General features: G+C 42.6%; 1 protein-coding gene across 3 annotated transcripts in view; it reads left to right on the top strand.

The window, feature by feature from the left end:
• LOC138089973 (nesprin-1-like) overlaps positions 1-17,558 on the top strand; it is a 103,448-nt gene extending 85,890 nt beyond the window's left edge. For 2 of the 3 annotated variants that reach the window (XM_068985552.1, XM_068985551.1), the window contains 5 exons: positions 209-409; positions 1,832-1,960; positions 3,778-3,990; positions 6,632-6,724; positions 16,658-16,823. In XM_068985552.1, the coding sequence (XP_068841653.1) occupies positions 209-409; positions 1,832-1,960; positions 3,778-3,990; positions 6,632-6,724; positions 16,658-16,693 (672 nt within the window). In that variant the 3' untranslated portion in view covers positions 16,694-16,823. Of the gene's footprint in view, positions 1-208; positions 410-1,831; positions 1,961-3,777; positions 3,991-6,631; positions 6,725-8,137; positions 8,197-16,657 lie in introns of all 3 variants that reach the window. The other variant, XM_068985553.1, reaches the window with a different exon arrangement.
• The last annotated feature ends 1,517 nt before the right edge of the window (positions 17,559-19,075 follow it).

Here is a 19,075-nt window from a genome sequence, read left to right as displayed (position 1 = left end):
ATTTATGTCAGTAAGTCTATATCTGATCCAGTTCTTTTAGCTCCAGTGTGTTCCCCAGTGGTGTATACCTTAGCCATTTTGCTAAGGCCAGTGTTAATTAATGGATCTTTTGAATTTGGGTGAAGCATTTCCAGAGGTCCCAGACTACATCTCTTTAACGTTTTTATTGTTGTTTTCCGTGTTTGATTGTTCTCCTTTCTCTTTGCAGGAGCTCCAGAAAGCTGTGGACCAGCGCAAAGCCATCATCCTCTCCATCCATCTGTGCAGCTCCGAGTTCACTCAGACTGGCCAGGAGGAGAGCCAGGATCTTCAGGATCGCTTGTCCCAGATGAACGGGCGGTGGGACCGCGTGTGCTCCCTGCTGGAGGAGTGGCAGGGTCTTCTCCAGGATGCACTCATGCAATGCCAGGTCTGTGGGGCTTTGGGCAGGCCACGTTCCAGAATCCAATATTTCCAGTGCAGCTGAGTCTGTGACTTAATTTATCAAGATCACTAGAGGGATGCAGTTACTTCCCAAAGTCAGTATTCATGTGAGATAACTTTGTGCCCAGTTTTCATTTTACTGGAGAATGTGTCCATATGACCCAGAGTTGAAAAACCCCATCTCCTTTAGAATTTGCAAGAGACTATTCCCATCAATTTGTCTGAGCCTCACCATTCCTCCTTTGACTCATTCATTTATTTGTTCAACAGATATTTTCTGAGCACATTAGGAGACATCCAAGTGAGCATTACAAATATTTACCCATTCATCCAGACCACAGTTACTTGCCTAGTGTTTACAGACATGACAGACTCTGCACCAAGCAGGCAGGATACAGCCCAGCCTTTGCTTTTGCTGGGGAAGATGGGCAACAAAAATGCAAATAAATGCTTAACCAAGCTACTTCCAGATGATGATAAGGGTAACTGAATGAAAGCACTTTGGAATGGTGAGAAGGGAGGTTGTATGAATGTGTGAGCTGATACTGGAAGGATGTTGCCAGGAAGGAGGTCAAGCAAGTGGCAAGTCTCAGAAGCAGGAAAGGGCTTAGCATCTTCAAGGACAGAGGAGGCCGATGTGATCGGAGACGAATGGCCAAGAAAGATCCAGGAGGTGGTCAGGAGACAGATCATGTAGGGCTTTGTGGGCAGGGCCAGGAGTTTGGGTTGTAATCTGAGAAGGATGGGAAGCCTGTATTCCAGGATTGTAGGTGCCTCCGAGAGTAATGGCTGCTTGAAAGCAGGTACCCAAGCTGTGGTTTCCCCCATCTCTAGTTTAGCGTCTCCCACCATGGAGATCTTCCATAACCATACCTTGATTAAATGAACACATGGATGTGGAGAGAAGGGATTGAATTTAAGCCTTCAAAGATGGAAAGATTTGGGGGCATCCCTGGTGGTCCAGTGGCTAAGACTCCACGCTCCCGGTCCAGGGGTCCTGGGTTCAATCCCTAGTCAGTGAGCTAGATCTCATATGCCACAACTAAGACCCAGCACAGCCAAATAAATAAATATATCTTTTTTAATGTTGGAAAAATTTGAATACAGGAGGAAGAGAGAGGAGGAGAGTTCTTGTCTCTAATCTGTGTTAGAGCCCTAGGAATTCAGTATTTGATGCCAGTTTTCCTTATGTCTAATTTTTCCCTAGAGTAATAAATTAGACGCTTTTTGGTAAGAACTTGAACTCAGATAATTACAATAACTTCAGTGCCTTGCTTAGAAAGGAGTTGTATATAAGATCTGAAAATCAATGGTAGCAATTGTAATACATGGATATTTAAGCTGTGAGAGAAACAAAAGTGTCTCATTCAAGATGATTTTATGCTCCATATTTTATTTTTTTCCATAGGATTTTCATGAAATGAGTCACAGTTTGCTTCTTATGCTGGAGAACATTGACAGAAGGAAAAATGAAATTGTCCCCATTGATTCTAACCTTGATGCAGAAATACTTCAGGACCATCACAAACAGCTTAAGGTAAGATATGTGGACTTGGACAGCCTCTGCTTATGTTATAGGTGGTTCGACTTGTTTACCTTTTATGTTGTAGTCTCCTAGTCTTTCTTTACTCCTCATCATTTCTCATCTCTGTGAAGCAAGCATGTGCATAGAAGATGGCATATGCTTGCTTTAGAATCTCGTTCTGAAGCCATTGCTCATCTGAAAATCTGTCTTCATCTTTTTCTTTAGCTAATTTTTTAATAGACTTTTGTAAAAAGGTTTTTTCTGAGACTTTTTTTAAAGTCTTAATTGAGTTTGTTACAATCTTGCTTCTGTTTAATGTTTTTGGGTTTTTGGCCACGAGGCATTTGGAATCTTAGCTCCCTGACCGGGAATCAAACCCACATCCCCTGCATGGCAAGGCAAAGTCTTAACTGCTGTACCACCAGGAAAGTCCTCAGATGGTCTTCATCTTAATTAGCCTGTTTTTATCAAGGCAGCTCTATGCTTATTTTCAATTTATTTCTAATTTAAACTTTATACATTGAATCTAAGTCCCAAGACTATTTTTGATAACTGATAATAAAAGGACATTAAATCTATTAAAATAGAGAATCTATTAAAATAGAGACCATTAAGGATTCTTAAGAAGAATTAAGTATGTAGATTCAACCTCAGCATCAAGTTTTCTGAAACCTAAGACAAGGGAAACATGGTAAGTTAAACGATTTTCATTACCTGACAAAAAGGAAATATACTAGTTCTCAAGGAATAGGAAACTTTTTCTAGTACTAAATTCAAAAGGATATTTGCAAGATTTTTGTGTAGATTCTTATGCAAAGAACTTCAGACAATATAATGTGCCATATACTTAAGTGATTTTATGGAAGATAAGGAAGCATATTTGAGTTCCATTAGGAGAAAATAATTTTCACTTTGTCACTTTCTGTATTTTTAAAATGTTATTTCTTAACATTTAACACTCACAGTGACCTAACCAACAGAATTGGCAGCTTTTAGTTCAGTACTATAAAGGTCTTAGAAACCCAGAGGAAATAGCTATGCAGCTACATTTTTACCAGACTTTTGACCTCAGACCGTAAGTTGTGAGTGATGAATCACCCATATACCTTTTTAAGAATCTCAAATAGATATCAGAGTATACCTCAACCAAGCTGTTTTTCTGCATTTATATGTTTTACTTTTCTTTTTAAATGACTATTTTATGTCTCATTTGCATAATACTTTATATTTTAAATAATTTGGCATACATTCACCAATATGCACCTTCTAGTAATACTGTGGACCAGGCAGGAATTAATGTCACCATTTTACCTAAAGGAAATCAACCCTGAATACTCATTGGAAGGACTGATGATGAAGCTGAAGCTCAAATATTTTGGCCACCTGATTTGAAGAGCCAACTGATTGGGAAAGAGACCGATGCTAGGAAAGATTGAGGGCAGGAGGAGAAGGGAGTGGCAGAAGATGAGACAGTTAGATAGCATCACTGACTCAATAGACATGCATTTGACAAACTCCAGGAGATAGTGAAGGATAGGGGTGCCTGGCATGTTGCAGTCCGTGGGGTCACAAAGAGTTGGACTTAGTGACTGAAAAACAACCACCACCAAATGAGAAAATAGATCAGAAAGGTTCAAGGATTTTATAGGATGCTTTTTGGGAGAGGTAGGATTAGGTCCCTGATTCCCAAAGACCATGGCTGCTATATCCTTCCTTGTGTGATGCTCGGGTATAATTGTCCACTGAGTTAAAGTGATGTCATCCTGCACATGGGGACTTTCTCCAAGTATCAAAAATTCTTAGAAAAATATTTTTTATTATATTCTTAGCAAATAAGGCATGAGCTGTTGGAATCTCAACTCAAAGTGGCCTCACTGCAAGACATGTCTTGCCAACTGTTGGTGAATGCTGAAGGCACAGACTGTTTAGAAGCCAAAGAAAAAGTCCACGTGATTGGAAATCGACTCAAACTTCTCTTGAAGGAGGTCAGTCATCATATCAAGGAGCTGGAGAAGTTATTAGACATGTCAAGCAGTCAGCAGGTAAGCTCTCAACAGCCATCATTGTGTCGAATTTCCTGCAGGAGACCAAACAAGCACCATCTTTATCCATTTCAGAAAGACTCTGAATGGAGCACTTGTCAGAATAGAGTGTCTTTTCTTTCAATCACTGCTCTTACAAATCTGTCTCAAAATAAAAAAGCGACCCGAAAACTTTCGTTAACAGGACACTACGTTTGATTCTGTTACATCCAAAAATCCTCTTGGAACTGTTACTGCTGACCCTGTTAGCACCATTATTATGGCATTTTATTTTACCCAGTTTATTTAAGAATGCATGTGCTTTCAGTAATACAGCGAGAGGAGGTCACAAGCAACTGGCACATGTGAGTTTCATATTCAGACCTTAGAAGGCATGAACTCACCTGACACAGATGACAGTTAAGTCATCAGAAGTGTTCTCTACGAGCTTTTATTTATCTATTTACTTGTTTGTTTATCTCTTTATTTATTGGTGAATCTACTGCATTATATTAATATTGTTGGTTTTAAGAAATGCTTTCACAGGTAAGACTTCAGACATTCACTTGTGAAATCCTGTCATGAACACACAAACACGCTGCACGCAACAGAACTATCTACTCCCAGTAACAGCAGGTGCCAGAAACAGTACAGTCTCTCTGATGCTATAAGGGGTGGCTCTTGGATGACCGATGTGCTGTCTCTCCAGCCTGACCACCCTGCAGCTCTAAGGCAGATTCCATCACCCACTTCACGTCAGTGCATTCCCGCCACTGAGAAATAATAAAGCTTCAGTTCAGTTCAGTCACTCAGTCGTGTCTGATTCTTTGCGACCCCATGAATCGCCTCACGCCAGGCCTCCCTGTCCATCACCAACTCCCAGAGTTTACCCAAACTCACATCCATCGAGTCGGTGATGCCATCCAGCCATCTCATCCTCTGTCATCCCCTTCTTCTCCTGCCCCCAGTCCCTCCCAGCATCAGGGTCTTTTCCAATGAGTCAACTCTTTGCATGAAGTAGCCAAAAGTATTGGAGTTTCAGCTTTAGCATCAGTCCTTCCAGTGAACACCCAGGACTGATCTCCTTTAGGATGGACTGGTTGGATCTCCTTGCAGTCCAAGGGATTCTCAAGAGTCTTCACCAACACCACAGTTCAAAAGCATCAATTCTTTGGTGCTCAACTTTCTTTATAGTCCAACTTTCACATTCATACATGACCACTGGAAAAACCATAGCATTGACTAGATGGACCTTTGTTGGCAAAGTAATGTCTCTGCTTTTGATTATGCTATCTAGGTTGGTCATAACTTTCTTTCCAAGGAGTAAGCGTCTTTTAATTTCATGGCTGCAATCACCATCTGTAGTGATTTTGGAGCCCCCCCAAAATAAAGTCTGTCACTGTTTCCACTGTCCCCATCTAGTTGCCATGAAGTGATGGGACCAAATGCCATGACCTTCATTTTCTGAATGTTGAGCTTTAAGCCAACTTTTTCACTCTCCTCTTTCACTTTCATCAAGAGGCTTTTTAGTTCCTCTTCACTTTCTGCCATAAGGGTGCTGTCATCTGCATATCTGAGGTTGTTGATATTTCTCCCAGCAATCTTGATTCCAGCTTGTGTTTCTTCCAGTCCAGCATTTCTCATGATGTACTCTGCATATAAGTTAAATAAGCAGATAGACAATCTACAGCCTTGACATACTCCTTTCCCTATTTGAAAGCAGTCTGTTGTTCCATGTCCAGTTCTAACTGTTGCTTCCTGACCTGCATATAGATTTCTCAAGAGGCAGGTCATGTGGTCTGGTATTCTCATCTCTTTCAGAATTTTCCATAGTTTATTGTAATCCACACAGTCAAAGGCTTTGGCATAGTCAAGAAAGCAGAAATAGATGTTTTTCTGGAACTCTCTTGCTTTTTCGATGATCCAGAGGATGTTGGCAATTTGATCGCTGGTTCCTCTGCCTTTTCTAAAACTAGCTTGAACATCTGGAAGTTCACGGTTCACATATTGCTGAAGCCTGGCTTGGAGAATTTTGAGCATTACTTTACTAGCATGTGAGATGACAAAGCTTCAAGTGACCCAGTAATGACAGAGCTATTAAATACCTAGCTATTAAAACATAGCTATTAAATAAATAAATACCTCTATTTTCCAGAAGGCCCAAACTCACAACCAGGAAAGCCCAACACACTAGAAGAATTAGGTTCTGTTTTTACTGCAACTGTCCGATTCTATTTTTCATTTGTTTTTTAAACTGGGGTATAGTTGCTTTACAGTGTTGTTAGTTTCTGCTGTTCGACTAAGTGAATCAGCTGTTTGCATACATGCATCCCCTCGTTCCTGGACCTCCCTCCCACTCTCCACCCCATCCCACTCCTCTAGGTCACCACAGAGCCCTGAGATGAGCTCCCTGGGCGATAAGGCAGAGTCCCACTAGCTGTCTGTCTTACATGTGTATCTATGTCAATCCTAATCGCACAGTTCATCTGGTGTGCCTCCCACTCCCCGCATGTCCACACATGTCTTCTCTACATCTGCATTTCTATCCCTCCCCTTCTCTTTTCTCCCAAAGATGGGGATGGGGTGGGAAATACTTTGCAGATCGCAAAGCCATCATGGCTCTGGGACGTGGCATCGTTAAGAGCATCTGTTTCTCACGTAGGATCTGTCTTCCTGGTCTTCTGCTGACGAACTGGACACCTCGGGATCTGTGAGTCCTACCTCAGGAAGAAGCACCCCAAACAGACAGAAAACGGTAACTTCCCACGGGTTACTTTCAGTTGGCCCAAGGGAGGGAGCACGGGGGCGCGGCGGCCTTTGTACCTGACGCAGGGTCCAAGGGCTCTCCCCTTGCAGAGCAGGGGTCCCCAGGCAGCATGGGGTTGTCACTCAGTGACACGGAAGAGCTCTGTTTCCTCAGTCCTGCCTTGAGCCCTCTCCACAAGCACTCAGGAGCGAAAAGAGCAGTTCTGCTTTTCAGAAGAATCAGGGTTCAACGTTGCAGTTCATAAGCAGGGAGACAAATTATTTTTCTTGCTCCAAGGGCCATTTCTAATAGAACGGTGCCCCTTGTCCCTTTGGCGGCCCCTCCCTTCAAACCACCACTGCCATAGTCCACCTCAGAAAGGTAGGCTCCACATAAAGGGGCGCCTCAGGCAGAGGTGGACAAAACCGAGCATCTCATGAGACCATGAGTTTATAAGACCAACGGGGGTTCTGCTGACTCTCAAGCGGAGAAGCTCCTGAAGGTGGTCTTGAAGGTTCTCTGCGATTGTATTGCCCCCAGAGCGACACCAGCTCAAGATAACTCAACGCACAAGGCCTGTTATGGGGCTGTCTCCCTGGCACACAATGAGGAAGAAAAGACGTTTTGGCCCCTGCTACCCTCTCTACCTTGATTTCTCTGTGTAATTAGAGGCTTGTTTTTCGTTGGTTTTTTTTTTTTTTTTCCTGGTCTGGCTTTATGATTATATTCATTTTGATTATCATTCCATTTCTTTACTTTATAGAAATATTGATTTCATTTGTATTTTTTTGTTATAAACACTAAAATTCTATGCTGATAAATGTTATTATCTTTTTAGAATTTTTTTTTGTTTACTACATTCACTAGTTTCCTATAGATCCTAGTTTAAGAATGTGAAGGAATACTGGCTTTTCAAGTCAAATTTTAGCCTTTATTTGAATATTTAACTTATTGAGTCTTCATCACTATACGCAGAACAATCTCACTTTATCATTATTTTTGACCTACCTGCCAAGAATTGTAATATTTCTCCAGTGTACTGGAAGATGAAAAACTATGTAAAGTAGATTTGAAATCCGTAACATAACATATTGCAGTTTGTATTCATTGTAATTAAATATGCAGAGATCTTTGGGTGGTGTAGTCATTTATGTTTTTACCACGAAAAGGGGGGAAATGTCCCCTCTGTGATGTCATGCCCAAACCACCATCCATGTTTCGTCAGTGATGAATAATATAGATGTTCATTGATCTTGTTTCTTCAACCAAAGAAAAGCCAGTTTCCTTGATTCCTGGGTACTGATCATTTTGTTTGATTTATATTTCCTTTGCTGCACTTTTAGTTTAATTTTCATCAGTAGCTCGTCTTTATTTGCCTGGACTGAACATTCTTCTTTCTTTACCCCTGTTCATTGCAAACAGCCACGAGGCAAATGTAGTCTCTCACAGCCTGGACCCTCTGTCAACAGTCCACATAGCAGGTACCTTATTCTCCTGGTTTCCACACTGTTCTAGAACTCCAAGAGGATGATGAAAATTGTCCATGATTTAGTCAGGCCTGTATTTGGTCTTGAGAAACTACTCTTTTCAGTCCACACCCTTTCCTGATAAACTGAGAGAGAATTTTCTAAGTGGAAAGTACAAGAAAATCTCGGAGTGTAAAATATTTGGACCCCACCAAAATTTTGTTCAACTATACATAGGCCATCCAGTACTTTTCATCCGATGGTGTTTATTCTGTGTCCTCGTAAAGATTCGACGTCACTGATGGCACAGTGCCATTTGGTTCATGGCAGAATTTTATCATCCTCTTTATTTCTAGATTTTACAATAAGATAGGTGATAGATCAATGAATTATTTTACCATCCCCAGAACCCACAAATCTGAATAAAATCTACTAACACCCCCAGCTTTTTATTTTATTTTCGTGTTTTATCCAGATGGTGGGTTTGGGAGTCTCAACATGGCAAGTCCTAATCTGATATCACTTAAAATTTATAAGCACCTTCTCTCTTCTGCTTCTCCTAACTCCTCTTCAGCCAGCACACACACTTACCTTCCTGACACTCGGCCAGCTCTTTCCCTCCGGAAACAATAGCAGTCTCCCCCCCCCCCGGCCCGGGGACCTCCAGATAGCCTCCTCACAGCTGCTGCTCTGCTTTATGCCTGGCTTCCAACAGTCCCTGTCTCTGCAGTTAGTGATGCTTTGCCTTCTTCGTTGTCGGTGTGATATCTGTGCCCCCAGCCCTTTCACTAATCAGTTCACATTTCCCCAGACAACTTTTTGAAAATGAAAATACTGTCCTTGGAAGCTGGCTCTTCATTCCAGTCGCCAGAAGTTCACTTTTAAAAGTGGTTTGTCTCACCACTGAGCTGGAATCTCAGTTCCTGGAAGGAGGGTGGGGAATGAGGAAGCGCACACAGGCCCTGAGTCAGAGTGTTAGCTTTCCAGCTGTGTGCTAAAGGGACCAGCCTTTGCTTCTGGTCATTTCCACTCAGCTGTGTAGTACAGAACAGATCATGATCTGCTTTCTGGTTTTAAGCTTCCCTTCACTATGTTTTGCCTTTTTTTTTTTTTTTCTTTCCCTTTGGTTTGGTTTGATGACAGTATTGTGGGGCTTCTTCTGAGGGGGTGGTCTGTAACAAAATATCAATAATAAAACATGAATGGAGAAAAACTCATGGGGATTTTCGAAGATCACGATGGGCTTCTCCAGGTCCGCTGATGTTTTCTTAGCCCCCTATAAAAAAAGACATCATGTACTGTAGAGAGATCACTGTTTCATAAAGTCAATCTTCTCGCCACAAATTACTGATGTGTCATGAACAGAGACGGGGCATCCTGTCCCCGCAGCGTTCCTTTAAGGATACCAGAGATCGACTCTGTAGTTGACATAAATGATGGTGATGAGAAGGGGAAAAGCTCTTATGTTATTAACAGTATCCATACTGGTAGCAACTTCCCTTTGGTTCCCAATTTCCCCTGTTGTTTCAGACAGCCACCCGGCCTTATGAAATGTCAAAGGCCTCATTTCTCAGGGCAGCGAGGGCTTTGATTCTCCTAATGGGGCTTTGCGGCTGGGACAGCCACGTTCTCTGACATCCGCAAGGTGCCTTCAGCTCTGCTCTGTCCAGCACTGTTTATTAACATCTTTCTGAGCACACAGCACGGTGTCCACTTTGCTGCTTACAGGACCTGAAATACAAATAATCCTCACCTGAACGGCAAACGTCGGCAAACACCTTGGCAGGCGGATTGTGGTTAAACATTCTTGGATCCTTAACTCCTTGGCACCTCTCTTTGGGGTGTACCCACGTGGACAATAACATGGAGAGTCTGCTGGGAAAGAATTAACTTCTCTCACAATCCAGGCTGTCATGGTGTTCCTTTACATTGGACTGGAGATTACCTTGCGTTTGATCTTGCACTGGTCCAGCAAACTTGAAAGGTTATTGCCAAAGCACAAACAGTTTAGAACGTTGACCCCAGCCATCTGTGATGGGAAAATTTTAGGCATGTATTCTTTCTGAGAGCAAAGAGGCTGACTTGAAAGAAGCTGGGTATTTGTTTGAAGGGAGGGTTCTTATATTCTTTTTGTGGTTTAAAGTCAGATATTAAGAATATCAGTTGTTTGCCTCCTGTATATTTCAGATTGATTCTAGAGCCATTGTTCTCTGTTTTCTTCCATGATATTCTAGGGCTAACAATGGACTGATCCCAGTGTTTACCATGCACCTACTATGTTTAGGCCTAGGACCCACAAAATTAATACAATATGGTTCCTGTCATAAAAGAATAGCGACATGTCAGAATTAGGGATTCCCTAAATCAAGACTCTTTAATATTCAAAACATCTGAAAAACATTTGAAAGCATACATTCCTAATAACTATTCACAATTTTTGAAATTAAACATACTTAAGATGCATGGCGTTTTGAAGCCATGTTTATGATGGCCCAGCTGACACTTTTTCTCCAGTTTTGATATGAAATTATCTAACCTGAGAGCCAATAACTGTTCAAAATTCTTCTATAGATTAGTTGAAGTTCACACATGGGAAGATTTTACTCCAATTTCCTGCAAGGCAAAGGGAAGACTCCTCCATAGTCTGCGTAGAGGGAAATGATGACTTCATTCCAAAGCTGAGAATTTAACACGTAAATCTTCCCTGGGCGTCTTTAGTCTTTGGCACCTTCTACACAAAGAGCTGAGACAGAATAAGTGGCGAATGACTGGCTGAAACACTGAAACAGGGAAAAAGGACCTCATTTTAAAATGTGTTCAAGTGAGCTTTTAAGCAGGCACAGTGGGGTTTTCACACGTACATGAGGGCCTCACTGTAAACACTGGTCAATTTCTTGTGGAATTTTTTTTTTTTCAGGTCTTTTCTGTCCTGCCCTGGGGATTTATTTATTCAAAGCTCTCAAAGGCCTCAGCCTAAAACAACCTTGTCCCCAAGGCAGGCTAGACGCCCTGGCATAGGACAGTTAGTTATAGGGCCAGGCTCCACTATGTTTCTTTCATATTTTGAGGTCTCCATTCACAGTGTTTCCCGGGAACAAGTAAGACACTTCGGAAAAATACATCACCTCTTTGAAAGTACTGCTCTAAATCAGGACTGTTTCCCTGGAAGAAAAGCCTGAATCTAGCAATTTCCCTAAGGATGTGAGTCAGCACACCCTTCCTTTAATCATACAGATAAGAATGATAAGTTGCTGACATTTATTTAGCATTTAGTGTATTCTAAGGACCATGCTAAGCGTTATATATCTGTTATCTCATTTCCTTATTTAATCCTCCCAACATGTTCATTTCCAATTTTATAGACAAGGATATCAGGAAATAGAGGCATAAAGATGTAGAATTTGAAACCAAGTCTCTCTTACTCTGAATCCTATGCTTGTTAACCACTCCACCCAGCTGTAGGCTCTTAATGGGGGTGTGTGTGGGTGTGTGTGTGTGCGTGCGTGTGTGTGCGCACGTGCATATGTGCTCAGTCACTAAGTCATGTCCGACTCTTTGCAACCCCATGGACTCTGTAGCCCACCAGGCTCCTCTGTCCATGGGATTTCCCAGACAAGAATACCTGAGTGGGTTGACATTTCCTTCTCTAAGGGATCTTCCCAATTCAGGGATTGAACTCGCTTCTCCTGCACTGGCAGGTGAGTCTTTACCAATGCACCACCACCTGAGAGGGTTACTTGAAACAACAATTTCAGGGCTGGGGCTACCGTGGGCTGCCTGAGATAGCTTTGGACCAGCCAGGATATTCATTTTGGAATAAGAGGAGACGCACCCTAAGTTGATTCTGAAAGTTTGTCTTCTGAACCACATACCCAGGGAATAAAGATCACTCACACAAGAACGGACAAGATCATGGACAACCTGATATTTCCTCACAGAATTTTCTATTCCTCTGCTGCCAGTATTTGCTCACAAGTTAAAAAATGAGTTGAAAGTGTCTTTTCATTTGTGTTTCAGTGACATATGCACAGAATTTACTCATTTTATTTCCTTGGTGACATAAAATTTTTGAGATGAGTTGCACTCCACGTGCACACTCTCTCCTTAGGCTTCTCACAGCCCTTCTGAGACTTTCTTTGCTGTGGTGTGTTCATAGGTATGGGCTTCCCTGGTGGCTCAGCTAGTAAAAAATCTGCCTGCAATGCAGGAGACCTGGGTTTAATTCCTGGGTTGGGAGAATCCCCTGGAGAAGGAAACGGCTACCCACTCCAGTATTCTGGCCTGGAGAATTCCATGGAGAATTCCAGTATTCTGGCCAAAATTCCCACAATTACACATATTTTGGGAAAGAGATGAAACAATGCCTAGGCAGTATTTTTACCCTCAAATTTGAATGAGTGAGGGGAGTGAGAAAAATTATAAAATAAATGTTTACTTGTAGAGAATAAGCATGTTTTTGCAGGACAAGGTTACCCGAAATATCTCCATTGATTAAGTTCCTTAAGCAAGCTTACACATTTCATTTTTCCTCTGTCAACACAGCCTCCACCACATCTGTTTGTAGAGTAAGGCCCTTGGAAAGGGATGAGTGAGAGCTCTCTGTTCTTCCTCCTGTCAGATTCCCCAAGACTCTGAAACTTAATTGAATTTAGATTAATAGATTAAATATTAAAAGTACTCACTTACTTGGTATCATTAACCTGCTAGTATTAATACTAGAAGGGACAGGTTCATCCTAAGGAGAGAGAACTTTGGGACTGTTGAAACCTTAGTAATTGCCCCATGCAGGTAGCATTGTTTTCAGTAGACCAACTGGACATTTCCAAGAGCAGTCAACTGCATGGAAAATCACTAAGCACCGTGTGTTCTCTTTGTCCCCATCTTAGCCCATTATTTCTACCCAGGTTGGCATTCTTCAACATTAGAAAGCTTGCACTAATTAAATGTTAATACAGAATGCTCTGATGCTGTTAAATGTGCCATGTCCTTCAGTAGACTCTGCAGCATCTGAGCCTGTCATCCAAAGATGGTGACCTTGTCTTGCTTTTCTCAGGAGTGGACTAGTCAATGTGTAGCCCTTGTTTTGATCTCAGTCTTTGGCTTAATTGTTCAAAGAAGCTAATAATTGACAAACAGGCTGTTCAGCTCTGTCAGTCAGATTCTTAATAATATGATTGAATCTGCCCATCACTAACGTCCTGAAGTGTCTCCTAAAGAAAAAAGTCAGTTTGAAATCTCCCTCATTTTATTTAGATACTGAATAATAAGGAAACATGGAGCTCTCTTTTGTGTTTTAAATTGTCAGACAGCTGACAGGTGGAGAGTGTTATTCACCAGGGCCTATTTTCAGATCATTCAGTCCAGAGCTCATGGGTGACTGTCTCATCCTTCTCCAGACACTTTAAACCACTGAATTTATAAACTGTCAGAACCAAGAAGTTTTAGGAGATTAATGCACTCTCATCTTTGCAAATGAGAAAACTGAAGGCCAGAGAGATGAAATTACTTGCCCACAGCTATACAGCTGCCTTAAAATAGAATGTCCCTGTGTCCATATACTGACCTGGTGGTCTCTGTAAAGCTGTGAGGCTTTATGATTAAAAGCATTTATTCTAGACATGAGGAAACCACTCACCTCCAAGTATTTTAAGATATTACCTTCTTTGCCTCCACATGGGAGACATCTGTGACGTAAATATGACCTGGATGGCCTTCATTCATGCCACCAAACAGCAAAACATTACAGAGACATGCTGCTGAAGCTCTTCCTTTTTTATTTATTTTTTACTTTTTGGCTGCATCTTGAGGCATGTGGAACCTTAGTTCCCTGACCAGTGATCAAACCTGCATCCCCTGCATTGGAAGGTCTTAACCACTGGATCACCAGGGAAGTCCATACAGCTCCTCCTTTAACTGTCAACTGGGGCAAGCGATTTACTCTATTTATAAAGCCTAAGTTCTAAAAGTTAGAAAACCAGAGTTGAAATTTTCATTCTGTGCCATGCTAGCTGTGTAACCTCGAGTGGGTTGCCTAACTTCTCTGTGCCTCCTTTATGTCGGCTATAAAATGAAGGTGGGACAGGAACACCGAGGACTGCTGTGGGGATGAAGGGAGAGACAAATGCTTCTGTTATTCAGCAGTTAGAAGAGTAAATGTGAACTTTTGTTAGTTATTTATCTACAAAATCAGAAGATGGATTAGCTACTCTAAAGCTTTATCTCAGGACAAATATTTTACAGGTAGGTTTACAGGTTAGATAGTTAGAGAAAGTTCTATTTAATAGGTATGTGACAGATTTCTTTTATGCCCTGGCTCAGGAAGATCCCCTGGAGAAGGTAATGGCAAGCCAGTCCAGTGTTCTTGTGCCTGGGAAATCCCATGGACAGAGAAGCCTGGTGGGCTGCAGTCTATGGGGTCACAAAGAGCCAGAGGTGACTGAGCATGCACGCACACAGCATATCTTCACAAAACAGTGTTTCTGAGGATTGGTCCTGGCAGAGGGCAGTTAATCAATTTGACCACTAGATGGTGATTGAACTCTTGTGGCCTCCCAGTTGGTAACGTCTTTACATTCACCAGTTACTAGAAGACATAAAGTGTATAAAACATGGAGCTTGCAAGTTGGAAGCCTGTCTAGTCTAATTTGAAAGGATTTGAAGAAGAGGTTGTAGCATAGAGGTGAAGTCAGTTGTTCAAGGTTTGTAGACCGGAAAAGAACACAGTCCCAATTTAGGCCAGGGGTCTGTTTTTTTCAATCACGCTCTGAGAGCTGCAATAGAAACCTAGTATAGTACACAGCTGCTCAGAGCTTCTACAGGGCTGGTCTAGACTGTTTCACGTATTTCTTTGTGAATTTAATGAAAGAGTTTTGAGTAGTCCCTCTGTTCCCTTTTAAGGGGATTACTTCTGTTTTTTATCTTAACATTTTCTTTGGTGCCACTCCTCACTGATACTGGTGTAATCAGGCTTCTGAAATTAATAGCTAATAAGGTAACTCTGATAGCTCAGTTGGTAAAGAATCCACCTGAGATGCAGAAGACCCCAGTTCAATTCCTGGGTGGGGAAGATCCACTGGAGAAAGGATAGGCTACCCACTCCAGTATTCTTGGGCTTCCCTTGTAGCTCAGCTGGCAAAGAATCTGCCTGCAATGAGAGAGACCTGGATTCGATCCCTGGGTTGGGTAGATCCCTTGGAGAAGGGAAAGGTTATCCACTCCAGTATTCTGGCCTGGAGAATTCCATGAACTGCATAATCCCTGGGGTCTCAAAGAGTCGGACATGACTGAGTGACTTTCACTTTTTTTTCAAGGTAGCTGGAGAGTGTTTTCTCATGAGATAAGCATACAGAGTAACCAATACAGGGTTCATACCTGTATGCCTCTCCTGTGGTCTCACAATCAATGCCCTTACCATCAAACCATTAGAGAATTCAGTCTAGGTGTGGGGAGGGGGTCTCCTTGGTACATCTGTTCTTTCTGCTTCTGCAATGTTGTGTGTGTGTGTGTACACAATTCCTCTTGTAAATAACATTGCTTTCCTCCTCTTCTGCACTAGTAACCAAAACATTAATGGATGCTTACAAAGAGAAAGCAGTACCCCCCACCCAGAGCCTCTTTCCATATTCAGTGTTTCACAGGCAGTCTTTCTTATGAATTCTGAAGTTCATGCTTCATCTCTAATGCACTGTTTCAAAAGTAGATGGGGAAATTTAAGGAGATAGAAAAACGTGGAACATTGGGTCTAGAAGGAGCCTTCAAGGCACAATCTGTCTTCAGAAACAGTGTGTCTGTTTCCCAAATTGATGGAGCCAGTGACAGAAGGATCACCCTGAATTCAGTATCATTCAGCACCTGCGTTGTGTAGACTGACTCCACTGCCACGCTTATTCTTACAGCCTTGGAATCCGCTAATGTTAGGGCCAGTCGCTGACTCAGTGCAAGATGAAACCAGGGTATACTCTAAGGTTAATTCAACTCTGTGGGTCTGTGCAAAATGACTGCAGCTGTCCTTGTCCTTGCTACACGGACTCTGGCACATCCAGGACTGCTAGACAGGAGGAAGACCTTGTGTCATCCTGACAGCCACTAATTGTGCCTAATGTTGCTCTTGATATTCTTACACCAAAAATGTACTGCATCAAACATCTACATTTTAATTATCCCGGATCTACTTAATTTATGCTGGTGGAGTGTGTGTAAAGCAATTATCTTTGTTGGAAAAGGTTTTGCCAAATGGAGGGGTGGAATTTGCACCCAGTTAGTTACCTTTAACCGACTAAATGTCTGCTTTCCATCAGTGCAGTCTCCAAACAACTCTTCATTTGGTGGTGGGTAGATCACCTGGGTTTACTGCAGAAGACTGGCAGCTAACTGCCAGGTTGGGTTGTGTTCAGCCTAACCGAAGGGGAGGAAGCAAGCAGCAGCATCCACCCAACACTGCAGATACTTGAGTTATTGATGTCGATTCTTCTCTCAGGTCCATAAAAGGTGGCTCCGATTCCTCCCTTTCTGAGCCTCGGCCTGTCCGGTCCGGCCGAGCCTTCCTGTTCAGAGTCCTCCGAGCGGCTCTTCCTCTTCAGCTCCTCCTGCTGCTTCTCATTGGGCTGGCCTGCCTAGTCCCGATGTCAGAGGAAGACTACAGTTGTGCCCTCTCCAACAATTTTGCCCGATCATTCCACCCCATGCTCAGATACACAAACGGCCCTCCTCCTCTCTGAACCAAGCAGATGCTCTCTACAGCTTGCTGCTGGTCGCCTAAGGAGGAATTTGGCCCAGGGCGATCCCAAATGAGCAAAGAGAGGACGTGAGTCTTGGTGGACGCCCTCGGTACGGCTGCTGATGCCCACCTCCGCCTCCCATGTGTGCAAATCACAGCTTCGGAGGTGACGTTAAATGGTGATGGGGGAGGACACATAGAGGACAGAAGCTGGGAAGAAATTCTGATTGAGCCTCAGCACTCAAGAGTCAAGATTTCTACCATTCCCTGGACACGTGAACTCTGGGCTCTTGGCCCATCCTGTGTGTACCCAGGGACTTCCGGAGACCATCTGGGCAGCCTTCCCATGGTGCTGCTCCATCCATTCAACAAGTGATGCTGCCTGAGCATCATGCTGGCATCAAACAATCTACCAGCCAACCAGTGCTGAAGAGATGTGAAGACCCTGTAACACACAGTTTTTAAGAGCTTATATGGCAGCTTCCTTTTTACCTTGTTTTCTTTGGGGGCATGATGTTCTAACCTTGCAATTAGAAGCACAAGCTGTAAATCTGAAAAGGCACTTTTTTTTAAAGGTATAAAGAAACGTTGGATGTAATAAATAAAAATCATGGAAGGCTTTATGTGAAAAAAAAGTTGAATGTTATAGTAAAAGAAATGATATTTATGTATGTACAGTTTGCTAAAGCCAAGTTTTGTTTGTATCAATTTATTTGCATTTATTACAGATACTATGAAATATTTTGTCTGTGCTTTTTTTTTTTCCTTCCTAAAGAAATGACTGTAAATTTCCCTATTAAGCAGGCACTTCTCAGAATGCAACTTGCTGCTGCTGCTGCTGCTAAGTCGCATCAGTTGTGTCCAATTCTGTGCGACCCCATAGACAGCAGCCCACCAGGCTCCGCCGTCCCTGGTATTCTCCGGGCAAGAACACTGGAGTGGGTTGCCATTTCCTTCTCCAATGCATGAAAGTGAAAAGTGGAAGTGAAGTCACTGTCGTGTCCGACTCCTAGCGACCCCATGGACTGCAGCCTGCCTGACTCCTCCATCCATGTGATTTTCCAGGCAAGAGTACTGGAGTGGGGTGCCATTGCCTTCTCCAGAATGCAACCTAAATTATCTTTCTTTTGTAGAATAAATGAAGCTGAAACATAAGCGTATGTTTAAAAAAAAAAAAAAAAGGAAAGAAGGATGAACAGAGGTGGTGCATATTTAGACAGAGAGAACTCTGGATAACTTCTCCCTTCTCCTTCCAGGGCCAGTCACATCTCCCAGCTGTTTCCCAGGTGCCTCCCAGCATCTTTCATACCTTTCCTCTTCTCCTTTCTTTTCTGTTCTCCGTGCACAATTGGAGCAACCACCTGTGATCTCCTGACTGAGGCCCCTTCTCCATTCCATCCCAAGGTTTACCGAAAAAACCATGGCAATATCCCTGAAGCACGCTTCCATTCAGACCCCTTCTTTGCTCCAGAATCTTGTTTTCATCATCTAGCGGAGGAAATAGAATTTTAGTTTGTCATTCAGGTCCTCAGACAGTCAGATTTTATTCTGTCCATCTCATTTTGCCAACTCGCGGCTCTCATGGAGCTGTTTGATGCTCGTGGTCATATAATCCACCATTGACTAATCAAAGTAGGAAGATTTATTTAAAATCCAAGTTTCTGACTTCTCTTGCGAGTGGAAAGCTCACATGTCCTGGACACATATTCCCACATGACAGTAATAGCTGGAGCGACGTGACCGCTTTCCTTTGAAGAACAAGAGGAGACAGTTACTACATTTGCACAAATGGCCTATGAGTCTCCCTCATTACCTGCACCAGCCTAACTCCCAGAGTTACTTAGTTTACAAATCCTGCTCTAAACAAAGAATTTAAAACCGACTGAGAAACTCAGAATTACCTGGAATTTCCTTCCATAGTTTTCATGTTGTTCATAGCCTGTGTGCCTTCTTACCTAGGGGTTCAGAGGTTTTTTTAGGCTTTCTGATTTCTGGGCTCACAGCAGACCTTCTAATTAAGTCTCTGGGGGTCCAGCCTGGGAGCTGACATTTTAAACAGATGCCTGAGGTGATTTTTAATCCTGTGAAGTGAAAGTCGCTCAGTCGTGTTCAACCATTTGCGAACCCGTGGACTATACAGTCCTTGGGGTTCTCCAGGCCAGAATACTGGAGTGTGTA

Source organism: Capricornis sumatraensis, chromosome 13 (assembly GCF_032405125.1).
Source record: "Capricornis sumatraensis isolate serow.1 chromosome 13, serow.2, whole genome shotgun sequence".
Lineage (NCBI taxonomy): Eukaryota > Metazoa > Chordata > Mammalia > Artiodactyla > Bovidae > Capricornis > Capricornis sumatraensis.
Note: the sequence above shows the minus strand (reverse complement) of the source record. Positions and strands in the feature narration are given on the sequence as shown.